Source organism: Corvus kubaryi, unplaced genomic scaffold, assembly GCF_017639235.1.
Source record: "Corvus kubaryi isolate FWS band 111438036 unplaced genomic scaffold, C.kubaryi_AGA036_p1.0 37397, whole genome shotgun sequence".
Taxonomy (NCBI): Eukaryota; Metazoa; Chordata; class Aves; order Passeriformes; family Corvidae; genus Corvus; species Corvus kubaryi.
In genome coordinates, this window is record NW_024581136.1 from 7821917 (window position 1) to 7834255 (window position 12339).

A 12339-nucleotide genomic window follows, 5' to 3' on the forward strand; every position below is an offset into this window, starting at 1 on the left:
AAGATTAATTGCTCCACCTTTTTCCCCCTGAAGTGCTAGCAGACTTTTGTAAGGAAGAATCAGAAGAAAATCCCCCAAGTACATCTCAAAAGGCCAGGAGGACCTCACAGTGAAATGAATTCACACTGACTCACAGAGACACAAACAGAGCAATAATGTTCAATACCTTCCAAAGAGTTTATTCTAAAGATCATGCAATTTCAAGTAATTCTACTGAGGTCGCCACAAAATGAATAAAGAACATTATGTCTTAGACTATGACTAAAACAGGACTGAGGACAGAGGAGGGTTTTCCTCTATAAAGGAAATTATGACTATTTTTTTGTTAAGGCACTACATTTTCAAATTACAGGGAACTGGAAAACTCTGATCATACCAGAACTGCATCATCACGCCAACCAAATCCATTGTTAAAAGTTTCCTAGGTGACCAGATCACTGACTATAACCATGGACTTTGGTTTGAAGTGGGCATATTTCACACCTACACATTGCTAAGAAATGCTAACAACAAGATTTCAAAAATCTGTACTTAACAACGATGTAAATGACAAAATGTGGGCTGCATCAGATTCATTCCACAGTTACTAAGTCAAAGAAAGTATTAAAGTAACATACAAGTACAGTTTGGCAAGCAAAAAATAATCTACTGTTCCTTATGGGATATTGTTACTCTTTTAATGGAATACACATTATTCATGTGTTTCAAGATTCACTATGGAGTCTGGTATGTTACTTGACTTTTGTGGAATGGGAGAAAAGAGAAAAATGTGCCAAATCCTACGGGATTTCAACCTGAACTATACAAAATGAAGAAAGCTGAGCAGAAAAATAATGTAGTTTATATTGACATGAAATGGCAAAAGACCTTGTACTGCACCAATGGACAATGAAGCAATCTAAACAGGCAGCCTGAGTCGGGTTTGCAAACAGCCACAGAACAAAAGAAAGCTATTTTAAAGGTACTATTTACACTGGAAATGTTTTCTTTTTAACATGCTTACCCATGGCCCTTGTTTATTTTTTTTTTAATTAGAGATAAAGTTTAAAAGGTTTTATTTCATGTCTTTGTTGCATCACTGACAATTTTAAGTGCAGTTGGTACTTAAACAATTTTTAAGTGCAGCAGAAGAGTAATTATAGCATTTGAAGTCCCTTTAGAATTAAAGTTTCATTATAGATTACTTAGTCTTTGCTGGGGCCTCTTTTTTTTGTTGTTGTTTTGGTTTGTTTGTTTTGTGGGGTGGTTTGTTTTTGTTTTTTTTAAGTAAGCTGTATCTGACCAAAGAGCAGAGAAACACGCTTTTATTCTATACATAGTATATATGGAGAAACAATGCAAAGTGCTTTAAATGATAGTTATCTTGGCACATTATAGAGGGTATTATTAACCAAATAAGGAAAGCAGAACCATTCTCCTCCAGCTAATAAAAAATATTAATCTAATTCCCATATTTAGATGGGACAACTTGCACAGCTTCACTGGCAGGCTTCCACTAAATGTAGCATGCGAGATGCTTGTTTCTTCCAGGGGAAGTGAGAGAAGAAAAGGCTTCCGACCACTAAATACTTCTGCTAATTTCCTTTCAACCTTTTAAACTTCATTCACTTTGAAAAATCTATTCCTTGCCCACTGCATTTAGGTACAACAACCTCTTGGAACACTTATCCCATTTGTGCTTAGCAACGTGAAGCCAAAGTGACTTTCATGATCAGGAGTGTCAATGTGAAGTACAGCACTTCCAAGGGAGTAAGTTTATCCAAGTGTCATTTCCATTTCAGGATGTGCTCAGCTATTTCAGCTGCTGCAACCCACAGTGTCCCTCTGCTGTGCAGAGCAGGTTTGAGCCCAGGACAAGTCCTGTGGGTGCAGAGGTTCAGGGCTGCACCAGAACCCTCCCTGCACAGAGAGGTTGAGTGAGTGCCCGGAGCCCCCAGCAGTATCCCAGTCTCCAGCTGTGCAATGAAGACCCAGGCACGGCTGTGAAAGGATGGCTGCAATTACTCAGACCCAAAGCTACCACTGTGGCCTGGTACTCCTCAGTGAGAGCACAGCAAAAACCCCACAAAGAATTCCAGCTGCAGCTGGACACTGCTCCGGCTTCACTACCCACTCCACAAGCTCCTACCCTCCACTGAGGCGTCCGCCCTAAGGAGCTCTGCTGTGTGATCTTACACACAGGCTTGAGCTCTACAGTTTAAGGCTGACTATCCCCCCCACACAGGGAAAATACAATCTTGGGAGTGTCTTCCAAGAGGAACAGCATCCTCAAAGTGCAAATCTCCATGAGACCAAGAACACAGCAGGTGGTCCCACTCCTCCCCACTCACAGGCTACTGAGATGCCACAGAGGGTACAGCTGTCAGCTCCCCTGCACACAGCCGGCCAGAGGCACCTTGGCAGTCACTGGAGGGGATTGCTGAGCTTGGCATTTATTTCCACAAGTCAGTTTGTGTAAAAAGGAAATGTAAACCCTATACTGAAGTTCAACAGGAAAGCATGAAAAAAATCTCCCAAGAGCTCCATGCCAGGTATGCGTTCAGTTACTAGGATGAAATTGTGCCAGACAGATTTCCAGTAGTTACACCCACAAAACAGCTGTTCTGTTTTGAAAACAAGCCTGAGAGGGCATGCATTTAGCCAAGAAAAGTATATCCAGTGACAAACAGAATTCATTTTTACATGCAAATTAGAAACCCTCTAATATCACAACACAAGTTGTGAAAGACAACACCACACATGGAACACATGCAGCACATTAGGAAATCCAGCGAAAGTTTATCAAAACAACTCACTCTTCTACTCTTTTTTTTTTTTTTTTCCTGCTACCTTCGGGGATCTGACTGCATCATAAATGTCTATTTCCAGAAAGAAGATCAATAAACCAGAGCCTTTGTCTTCAGTGAATTGCCTGGCAAGGTCTCAGCCAGGAATTGCCATGGCAGGACTGCTTTAAGTAGCAGTGACCTTTCTCCCTGTATCCTGGCAAAGAAGCATGCAAGGAACTACAGTCATTCCTCACACGCCCACATGGTTCTTGTTTATCTTGAATGAACACTCACAGAGATTACTACATAATTTCTACCAGGGGTTGTGGGCACTAGTATAGTAGCTTCAGAGCAGCCAAAACTGAGGATACTGCTCACAGCCACACGGAAGCTGACATTTAGTCCTTGGATTCAAGTACTACAGACTTCTCTGGAGTGGAAGTGAGCTGGAAGATCAAAGGACGTCTCTTTGTGGTACCACATTATGACATTAAAATCTATCTCTGTCTTTAAAACTAGTGGCTTATAATGGTAAACAAATGATGTTTGGTACTTGTAATACATTTTTATCCATATTCTAGTATCTACATAAAACAGCCTACTTTCCTGTTTGCAAATTATATTCCACCCCGAGCTGCTCGAAACAGTAATCCAAAGAACCATTAAGACAACTAAAATACCAAAGAGCACTTTCAAAATCCGGATCTTTTAACACAACACAATCTTCCACTTATCACTCACAAAGGCAATATTAGACTCCTCAAAAAAAATTTGGATTTTCTACTATGAATAGGAGTTATTGACTAAACTTAAGGTTCTGTGTCAAATAAAATATTTGAAAATCTGCATACTCTGAAAATATGTCAAACAGCTGGAGATGGGAAAAACCCATCATTTAAAATGTAGCCATGATTGTAAGTTATACCTACAGACATGTTTTGGTTAATGTAATCCAGCAGCAAACAAAGACCTCAAGTACACAATGAGAAAAACACAAGTTTTAAACATTTATATATGTATGTATGCATATACACATCCAGTGAGAGCTTATGACGTACGTATGCTCAAGTAAAGTAGTAAGCCACCAGAAGAGTTTCTGGTCCAATAAAACTTTTGGCATAAAGAGAGAAAGCGCAGAGCCATCTGACAGCTGTTTATTTTCCCCCTAGGATTCTTTAGAAACACAACAATGTGCTGAAATAGCAAACACGGTCATCTTCTTTTCTCAGGAAATAAATGTGCATTACACTGCAGGAGGGGGAAAGATGACTGGGGCATGAAACAATACTACTTCATACTTGGGAGTCCTAAAGTTTTTTTTATCTGATCTTTATACAATACAGTCATCTTCCGCTCTGCACAGAACGTTGCTGCATGCCTCCACTCATCCCACACTTCACTGCTTCCCAGAGACACAGACTGGTTTCAAAGTCCCACTAACCACAGCCATGATCACATAGCAAGATTGGATTCTCTGCAGTTCAATAGCATGGTTGGATTGATGCTAAAAATGATCCTTGGATGGGAAAAAAATATGCTTTAAAAACTCATGAAAGATCAGAAAGTGGTACAAGTGAAAATAAAAGATGAAATTAGAATTAACAGATAGCAAATTAAGAGCAGTCATGGACTGCCAAACACATAGTACATACTGATTTTCTATACCAATACAATTCTTGACTGAGAGAGGTTTTCTAAGAATCAAGGCCTTCAAGGGCCAGAATTTGAAGAAGCAGACCTTACTGTACAGACCTCAGTTTGATCTGTCTTCCTCTGTATCACAAACCTTCCTTTAATCACTGCACTTCAATACATACATGTCACTGCAAAATACAGAGAGTAACACAAACATTATTTATGTAATTTCCAAAAACTTACGAGATTCTTCTTGGCCAGCTATTAACAGATTTGTAGACATCTTTCTGGGATGGTATAACATTTTTGCAGAACTAATGGAGGCAGACAAGTATCACCTCTGCTACCACCTGATCTTTATATTGGTCCAATCTCCAGGAAAAAAAATATGCTTCTGTCTTTAAGCTGTTGCAAACAGTTTACAACCACAACTGGCATTTACAGTTATCAGGATCACTCCATGCATGGGCTGTCTGTGGATAATTCTTCCTATGCTCTTCCACGTTATTCGTAAACCTTGCTGAAGTTACAGAGCAATAGCTATAGATATCAAAGCTGCCAGCACTGTCCCAAGCCAGGGAACAGACCTAATAAAGGCAGGAAGCTTTCAGGAGCTCTCTAGGGAAAGAAATACAGAAAGTATTATTTCCCACTTTCAATTACTTTCAAAAACCTGGTACTGTTCCAACTTCCTCAGCCTGTACATGCTTCCTGTTGCAGGGTTCTCCCTCTTCTCACGTGTTTTAAAGGAATAAAGAAGCTAAGTTAGCAGAAACACAGCCATACATTAAGCAAGAGTGGCTCTGAATTTTCTCACAGTATAGAATCTATGTTAGATTAGCACATGCTAACACACAGCCCCTGGACAGGACACTAAAATTCTTTTTTTCCTACGAACTGAAATTCCTTCAGGCTTTAATTCACAGCATGCAGTGGTGTGAACAGGCATTTTCCTCTTCCATGCAGACTGACTCAAATGGCGAGTGTGCAGAGCTGCTGCTCACTGCTGTCTTTTATCACATCATTTCTGATGTCACACTGATACAGCATCTAAAACAGTTACAGTAAAATGATCAAATGTTGAACAGAGCCAGCTCAAACCCAGTTAAATAAAAACTCATGACCCACAAATCACAACTCTTTCTGTGTATGTTTATCCATACCTACATACACTTTCCAAGATTAGCAGGTACTCCCGATATACAACTGATTTCAGGAAGCATTTGAAAGCCGATTATGTCTCAGCTCTTAACTTACTTTCTTTGAATTTAGTAGTATTGAATACACAGTCAACAAGAGCTCATTAAGAACTGTATGCACACTCATCAATCACGCACATCAGCCCCGAGTGCAGCACTGGCCAGTGCTCAGGCCTGCACTCACTCTAATGCAAGATTTCCTTGTTTTGATAGTTGAACAAAGCCGAATACAAGCAGCAGTAAAGTGTTTTTCCATCAGCTTCAGAGGACTTGGATGAGACCCTATGTACTGAGTCAGTTATTCCGTGGTAAAGCAAAGATAAGAGTGTTCCTTAGTTCCCAAACTAAGAAAAAAATTTAAATCGACCGTTTGTAAATGACATCATTGCCATGCATGAAGGAACTCCTAGCTGCCTAACTTCCTGACAAATGGGAAACAGATCAGGTTACAGCTGTTTATGGGTGCCCAGATAGAAATCAAACCACAAGAATCTTGAGAGTGGAGAGGATGGAGTCATGGCACAGGTCGTGTCTTGTTTGAACGCATGGCTTGGACAGCTCTGCTATAAACTGTCATCAGAGCTGTGCAGCTGAGAGCAGGACACAATTAGCATCAGCTGGCTAAGTGAGAAGTTTACTCAGCTTCTGCCTTTTTGTAGCCTTGCCCTCTCTTGTCTCTCTCATAAATATGTATCTGGAGAAGAGCATGCTTCTTCTTAGGCTGTTGTTTAACAAATCCAGCTGTTTAAACAGAAGCAGTCACACACAGAATCAGGCACGGTTAAAGTCAATTTTTTGACAGTTAATCAATCCATCAGTGAAACTCAGCAGTTAAGATGTGCAATAGTGGTTTCTCCTTAGACTAGTCTTTAATAAAAAAAAAAAAAAGAAAGAGAAATTGAAGCTGGATGTGGGACCATCCTGAAGACCCACAGCTTCCCTTTGCTGTCCTTCGTGCCTGCACTGCAGTTCATGTTGTAAGCAGATGCTACCACCCAGATCAGTCAGTTCATTTGAAAAAGCTGCCCACAGTTTCACATCTGGCCCTATGTCCGAATATGGGACATGTAAAATTCTTCACACAAACACAAGTGACACTACTCCAGAAATAAAAAGAAATCCCATATTTTTCAAAATTCCCTCTCCTGTGTGAACAAGAAATTTAAACTCCACACTTGTGCCCTGTCTTGTGCAACTCAGTCTTTCAAATCATGAAATAAAAACTTCTGTCCTACTTGTGACACAAGACACCATGACATGTCACGTATGATGTATATTTAAAGATCTTTTAGCACCATACATTTCACCCAGCAACTTCAGGAACTAAAGTTATGGGTCTGGTTCTGATCCAACACATGTACAATGGCTTTACAGTGATGTAACACATAATTAAGCAAAGTGCTTACAAAGACACCATATCAAAGTTTCATATGAACTAAAAAAACCAAACCATCTATTTTTACTTTTTTTTGAAAAACAAGGTAAAAAAAATTAAAGAGCAACACCATCAGATACTGATTAGTTTCTGCACAGCTGATTTCAGCAAGAATGGGCTCATTCAGCACACTAACACAGACCCATAGGTACAGAATTCGTTCTCAAAGGAGTGGCACTTAAATGACAAGCCTATTTTTGTTTAGCATTTTTTTGTCTTTGTTTCCTTATAGTTAGTTTCCATTAATTACAAATACTGCAGCTTTAAAAAATGTACTTGCTCTTTCATTACAAGAACAGATATATGGGATAAAACTGCAACTTTATGTATTTAGTCTCCTTATCACCAGTATAATCCACATTTTTAAAACCAAATTTGCCTTAAGGAAAGATCTAGAAGTAGTTCTCTAAATCCTAAAGCTACTTGTAGTGTCAGGCTGTGACTGCAAGCTTGTATTCCCTGATAGTTAAGCATCATTTATTCCCTAGAGCTACATCACCACACGAGACACAATCCTGCTGTAAACTGTTTGGTCAAGCTGTGCTTTGTGCTGGAAGAGCCCTGCTACTGTTTAAATTAAGAGGGATCAAAAATATTCTTCACTTTTCAACCTGTTTGCAACTGGTCCTTCAAAAACTAAAAGAAATTAACATTATAAATGAAAACACCCTTTCTGTGACCATACTTACTCCCCATGACAAGGGAGTTCACTTGAGCAGCATGTCAAGTAATTTGTAATCCAGACTGGCAGCTCTACACAAATGGAAAGACATTGCTTTTGATTACACAGTGATAGTGCTAATTCAACAGACAAACTAAACACTTCCTTATGAAAAGACAAAGTCACTTGTGCTTAAGTAAGCAGCAGTGAGGGAACAAGCTAAAAACTTGCACACAAATTATGACTCTCCAGAATATGTCACCAACCTAAAGAAAACCCTGAGAAATAATGTTAGTTTAGATCCTTGACAGAAATGCATTTCACACAAACCACCCCTGGCTCAGATAAACACGGTGGTCATTCCACTAAGCCTTTTCAGTGCAATTTACAGCATCCAATATTGATGATAAAGGTCACAACTGTTTTACTTCTCCTTGCTTTAATTAGAAATGCATTTTACAGTCAAAGTTGCAGTAACCCTACTGTATATCACGGAGAGAAGCAATGTCACATCCTACCCTGTGGTGTACTTCCACATCTTAATTATTCCCTCCACCTACGAAAAGAAAGAAAAGCCAGACCAAACAAATCTACTTTTTTTTTTTTTTTTAAATTTTGCCACAGAGACTGGCACTGTGTGGCCTCTAACCCAAGTGCTTCAGAGAACACAGACTGCAGACCTTGGGTGTCTTCAAGGATGAGTATTTTCGAAGGGAAAAATATGTGATGAAAGCACAGCTTTGCTGCTCTGCACCTCTACAGCAATGTTTGCTTACTTTTAACTAACTTCCAAACACCCACACCCCCCACTACACACTGTTCCATTTGTCATTCACTATTTATTTCAAAGCTGGAGGCTAAAGATATCTCCATGAGTAGGTAATTCCCATGTAAGTGGTGCACACTGATGGCATATGTATGATGTGCCCCAGACAGCCCCAGGAGCTGTCTCCTGCAGGGTCAGTTCTGGGTTCATCACCCTCTGCTTTTACCCTTCTCCTCTAAGGGGCAGCTTTTTCATACAGTCCTCACAAAAAAGGCACAAAACTCCCAAGAGATCTAGAAGAGGTTTTTCCACAACACAGATTTATGTAGCAGTTTTAGGTACTGCGGTGACAAGAGGACACAGAAGTAGTGCCGGTAAAGAGGCAAGAGACAGAAAATTGGGCAGAGAGACAGAGGCAGGCACAGAGCGCTGGCCTTATGGCCTCTCTTCCACCAAGCATGCCGAGTCTGTCAGTACTTCTAATAAGTATGTCAGGATGGTTGAATGACTTAATTTTCTTGTTTGCGCACCACAGGTGACCCAGAAGGAAAGGCCTATCGATCGCTGTCACTCAGACCATTTAGTCTCAGCCCAAATTAACAGAAATTGCAGCAGTACATGCTGTATCCCAAAGTGAGTCCTTGCAGAGCTAGACCAGCCAGCAATTACTGCCTGAAGCATTTGTGACCAGCACTTGAGGGACACTGGGGTGGAGGAAAGCCCAGGGGCTCAGAGTGCTCTACAGACAGCTGAGCTGCCACACCTCCCAGCCCGGCTGCTCTGGGAAGCCACCCACACTGCTGGAGCACCCCAAGCCACCCCTCCCACTTTGGGAGCACACAGACAGCAACAAACCATGGAGCCCACCTCAAACCCCGCCCCACTGCCACCATTACAAGCTGGGCCCAAATGCCTCAGCATGGCTCCGGCCAAGTCCCCACTGCCACTCTGGGGAACAGACTCAAAGGCTGCAAAGTCATTTCCCATGCAAACAGCTGATTGATAAAACATCCTAGGTGAGAACATCATTTACATCTGCTGCCAAGAGAGTGCTGGCTTCTCATACAATGACAAAAGTTGTTTCCACTGACTTTCTGTGTGTCACAATAAGCAATCTGCAAGCAGCGTGCAATGGAAATATTTCAGCACCGATGTTTTAACACAGAAACTTTTGCATCTTCATCACACAGAAGCCAGTGTTCCCGAGCTCAACAGTGCTCTTCTCTGTGATTGCCTGAAACATAAACCTGCGGCCAGGGAAGGAGCGCAGAGAGATTTCTGCAAACACAGTTTGCCACAGAGCCACACTGATTGCTCCCTGTAACCAGTGCTGAGCAACAGGCAGCTCTCCTGCAATTCTTTTTCCAAGCCTTTCTGAGTAAAGTCTTATCGAGAAATAAAGATGCAGCTTGGCAGTTGGTTCCAGACAGTCTTGTTAGAGCTTTTGTCTCAAGAAAGCAACGCTAATGGACTGCACTAAAAACTGACATGTAAATTGTGCCTTCACCTGCTGTTTTACACCGAATTGCACAAAGGATCAGGAGACTAGAAATTACAGAACAGATTTCTAGAAACAGAGGCACCATAAGGTCTGCCCTTCGTCAAGTAATACAACGCACACTCGGGGAAAACATTTAAGGGTTAAAACTGGAATAAAAACAAGTAACACAGCAGGCAGTGTCTGAGGTCAAGAAACTACTCAGAGTGGTTTCAGCAGAGATTTCTACAACTCAGGCTACTCATGTCTAAATTAAAAACAATTAAGGTCCTCCTGCATTAACATCTATATATAAACTTCTCAGTGTTCTTTTGCACTGAAATTTGTGTAGCATCATTTTTATTATTGATATAGACAGAGCAGTCTATTTTTGGGTTGCTGAATCATACAGTGCTGTCTGGAATAGGGACTCTGCTTTGCACACATTTGAAAAGCAGCAGGATTAAATAAAAATCCTTACCATGCCAGCTATTAGTTTACACCAGTCTGACAGCCCACACTTCAAGAGCACAGTTTAAAAAAACCCATTATTTGAATAGATAGGTTTGAGAGAATAACTGTTTGCCATAACTGATTTCCAACAAAGGCTGACTTACAACCTCGCTGCCCTGAAAACAGGGAGAGGAGCTCAACTTTTTGCTCAAACCTGTCCCCGGGGGGTGCATTCCGACAGGCAGCAAAGGCTGAGGGGTAACGCTCACCCCCTCCAACACACAGCAACCACACCACAGCCTTCAGAGGAATCCTCTGAATGACCAAAAGTAGCAAAGTATTAAGAAAACTGGAAACTAGATGTTCATTGAGAGGACTCTGGTATTCTCCAACACAACTTTTTTTAGATTAACTTTTTACACTACTTATCAACTAAATCAGTAGTTTTCATATCAAAGTTAGAACTTGCTGACAAAACTTGCTTCTCAAATAAAGAAGCCTCCTTGTTCACCCCAGAAGGAATTAAGCTAGATATTAAAAATAACTTGATTACACTCTTGAGAAAACAAGCCAAGAAATGAAACTATTTTGGATTTCATGTGGTAATAACGTAGTGGAATGAAATACCTTTGTATGCCTAGAATAAAAATCAGAAGTACAGACTCTAAACAGTATTAGAGCAAAAAATATGTTTTGGCATATTGTTGGACATACATGTGCTTGGACACCTGTATCTGAGGGAATTTCCTGTACACATTTCTTTATTTTACGTGCTGAAGATAAAATTTCTTTGCACCTCCCGGCTCCTTGAAGCAAAAGCCACTCGAGAACATGAGTGAAAGGCAGGGAAGGCTCTGCGGGGCTGGAAGGGGCACTGGAGTCTCCAGCTGAATTTTGCACGAAGTACGAAACCTCATCAGCAGTTGCTCAAGTTCAGAGAAGCAGTGACTGATGCTATTGCTTTTCCCAGCACTGGAAAAATGTGTTCATCAACACCTTGTCTCGAGGAGACGGACGAAAAAGGGGGGAGAGCGGGCAACAAGAAAGTTTAGGAGGCTCAATTCCCCTTAAGGAATCCTTTTTCTTTTTTTTTTCCCTCGCTTAAGTGGAATTAGGCATCTATGAACTCCTGGTCGGGTTACGACACTTTCAGCTGCGCGGTTCGTCTCGACGGCAACCTGGGGAGCGCTGCCCCGGCCCCTTCCCCCAGCGCCGAGCCGCTCCGCGTTACAGTGCGGGGCAGGGACGGGCCGGTGGGAAATAAATAAATAACCCGGCAAAGCGGCGGGTCCCAGCGCTCCCTTCCCGGCGGATGTTGCCGAGCCGGCAGGCACACAGCGACCGATGCCGCCCGGCCAGCAGCGCATCCCCGCCGCCCGCACACACCTCCCGCGGGCGCGGCCACCGCATCCCAACCCCCGCACCGCGCCCCAAAGCCCGCACCGCGCTCACCTGCGGGGCCGGGGCGCCGCTCCGCCGCCGCCGGCAGCGCCAGGGCCAGCAGCGACAGCAGCAGCCGCGGCCACCGGGCGCCGCTCCACGCCATCTTCGCCCTCCGCACCCGCCGGCCTGCCCGCGCCACCGGCCCCCGACAGCGGGGAAAAGGGGCGGGCGTGGAAAACCAGAGGGGAGAAAGCGCCTGGGGACCGCGGCGGCCAGACACCGCTCCTCCTCCGCGGCGGGAGCAGCCACGGGCACTCCCCCCGCGCCGGGCTTTATACGGCGGTGGGCGGGCCGGCGCAGCGAGGGCACCGGCGGCGCAACAGGAGCCGCTGCCGGCGCACGGAGCCGCTGCCGCCGGGGAGGGGCGAGCGGCCAAGCCCCGCCTCGGCCCCGCCGCCGCGGGTGCGGCGCTGCACAGGCGGGGCCGCGGGGATGGGGCCGCGGGGATGGGGCCGCGGGGATGGGGCCGCGGGGATGGGGCCGCGGGGATGGGGCCGCGGGG

At 43.4% G+C, this 12339-nt stretch overlaps 1 protein-coding gene across 3 annotated transcripts in view; it reads right to left on the reverse strand.

Annotated features, from left to right (window-relative positions):
* PLOD2 (procollagen-lysine,2-oxoglutarate 5-dioxygenase 2) overlaps positions 1 to 12147 on the reverse strand; it is a 48797-nt gene extending 36650 nt beyond the window's left edge. The window contains exon 1 of one of the 3 annotated variants that reach the window (XM_042042693.1): positions 11847 to 12147. In XM_042042693.1, coding sequence (XP_041898627.1) covers positions 11847 to 11940 — 94 coding nt within the window. In that variant the 5' untranslated portion in view covers positions 11941 to 12147. The remainder of the gene's footprint in view (positions 1 to 11846) is intronic. The other 2 variants (XM_042042691.1, XM_042042692.1) reach the window with 2 other exon arrangements.
* Positions 12148 to 12339: the final 192 nt, after the last annotated feature.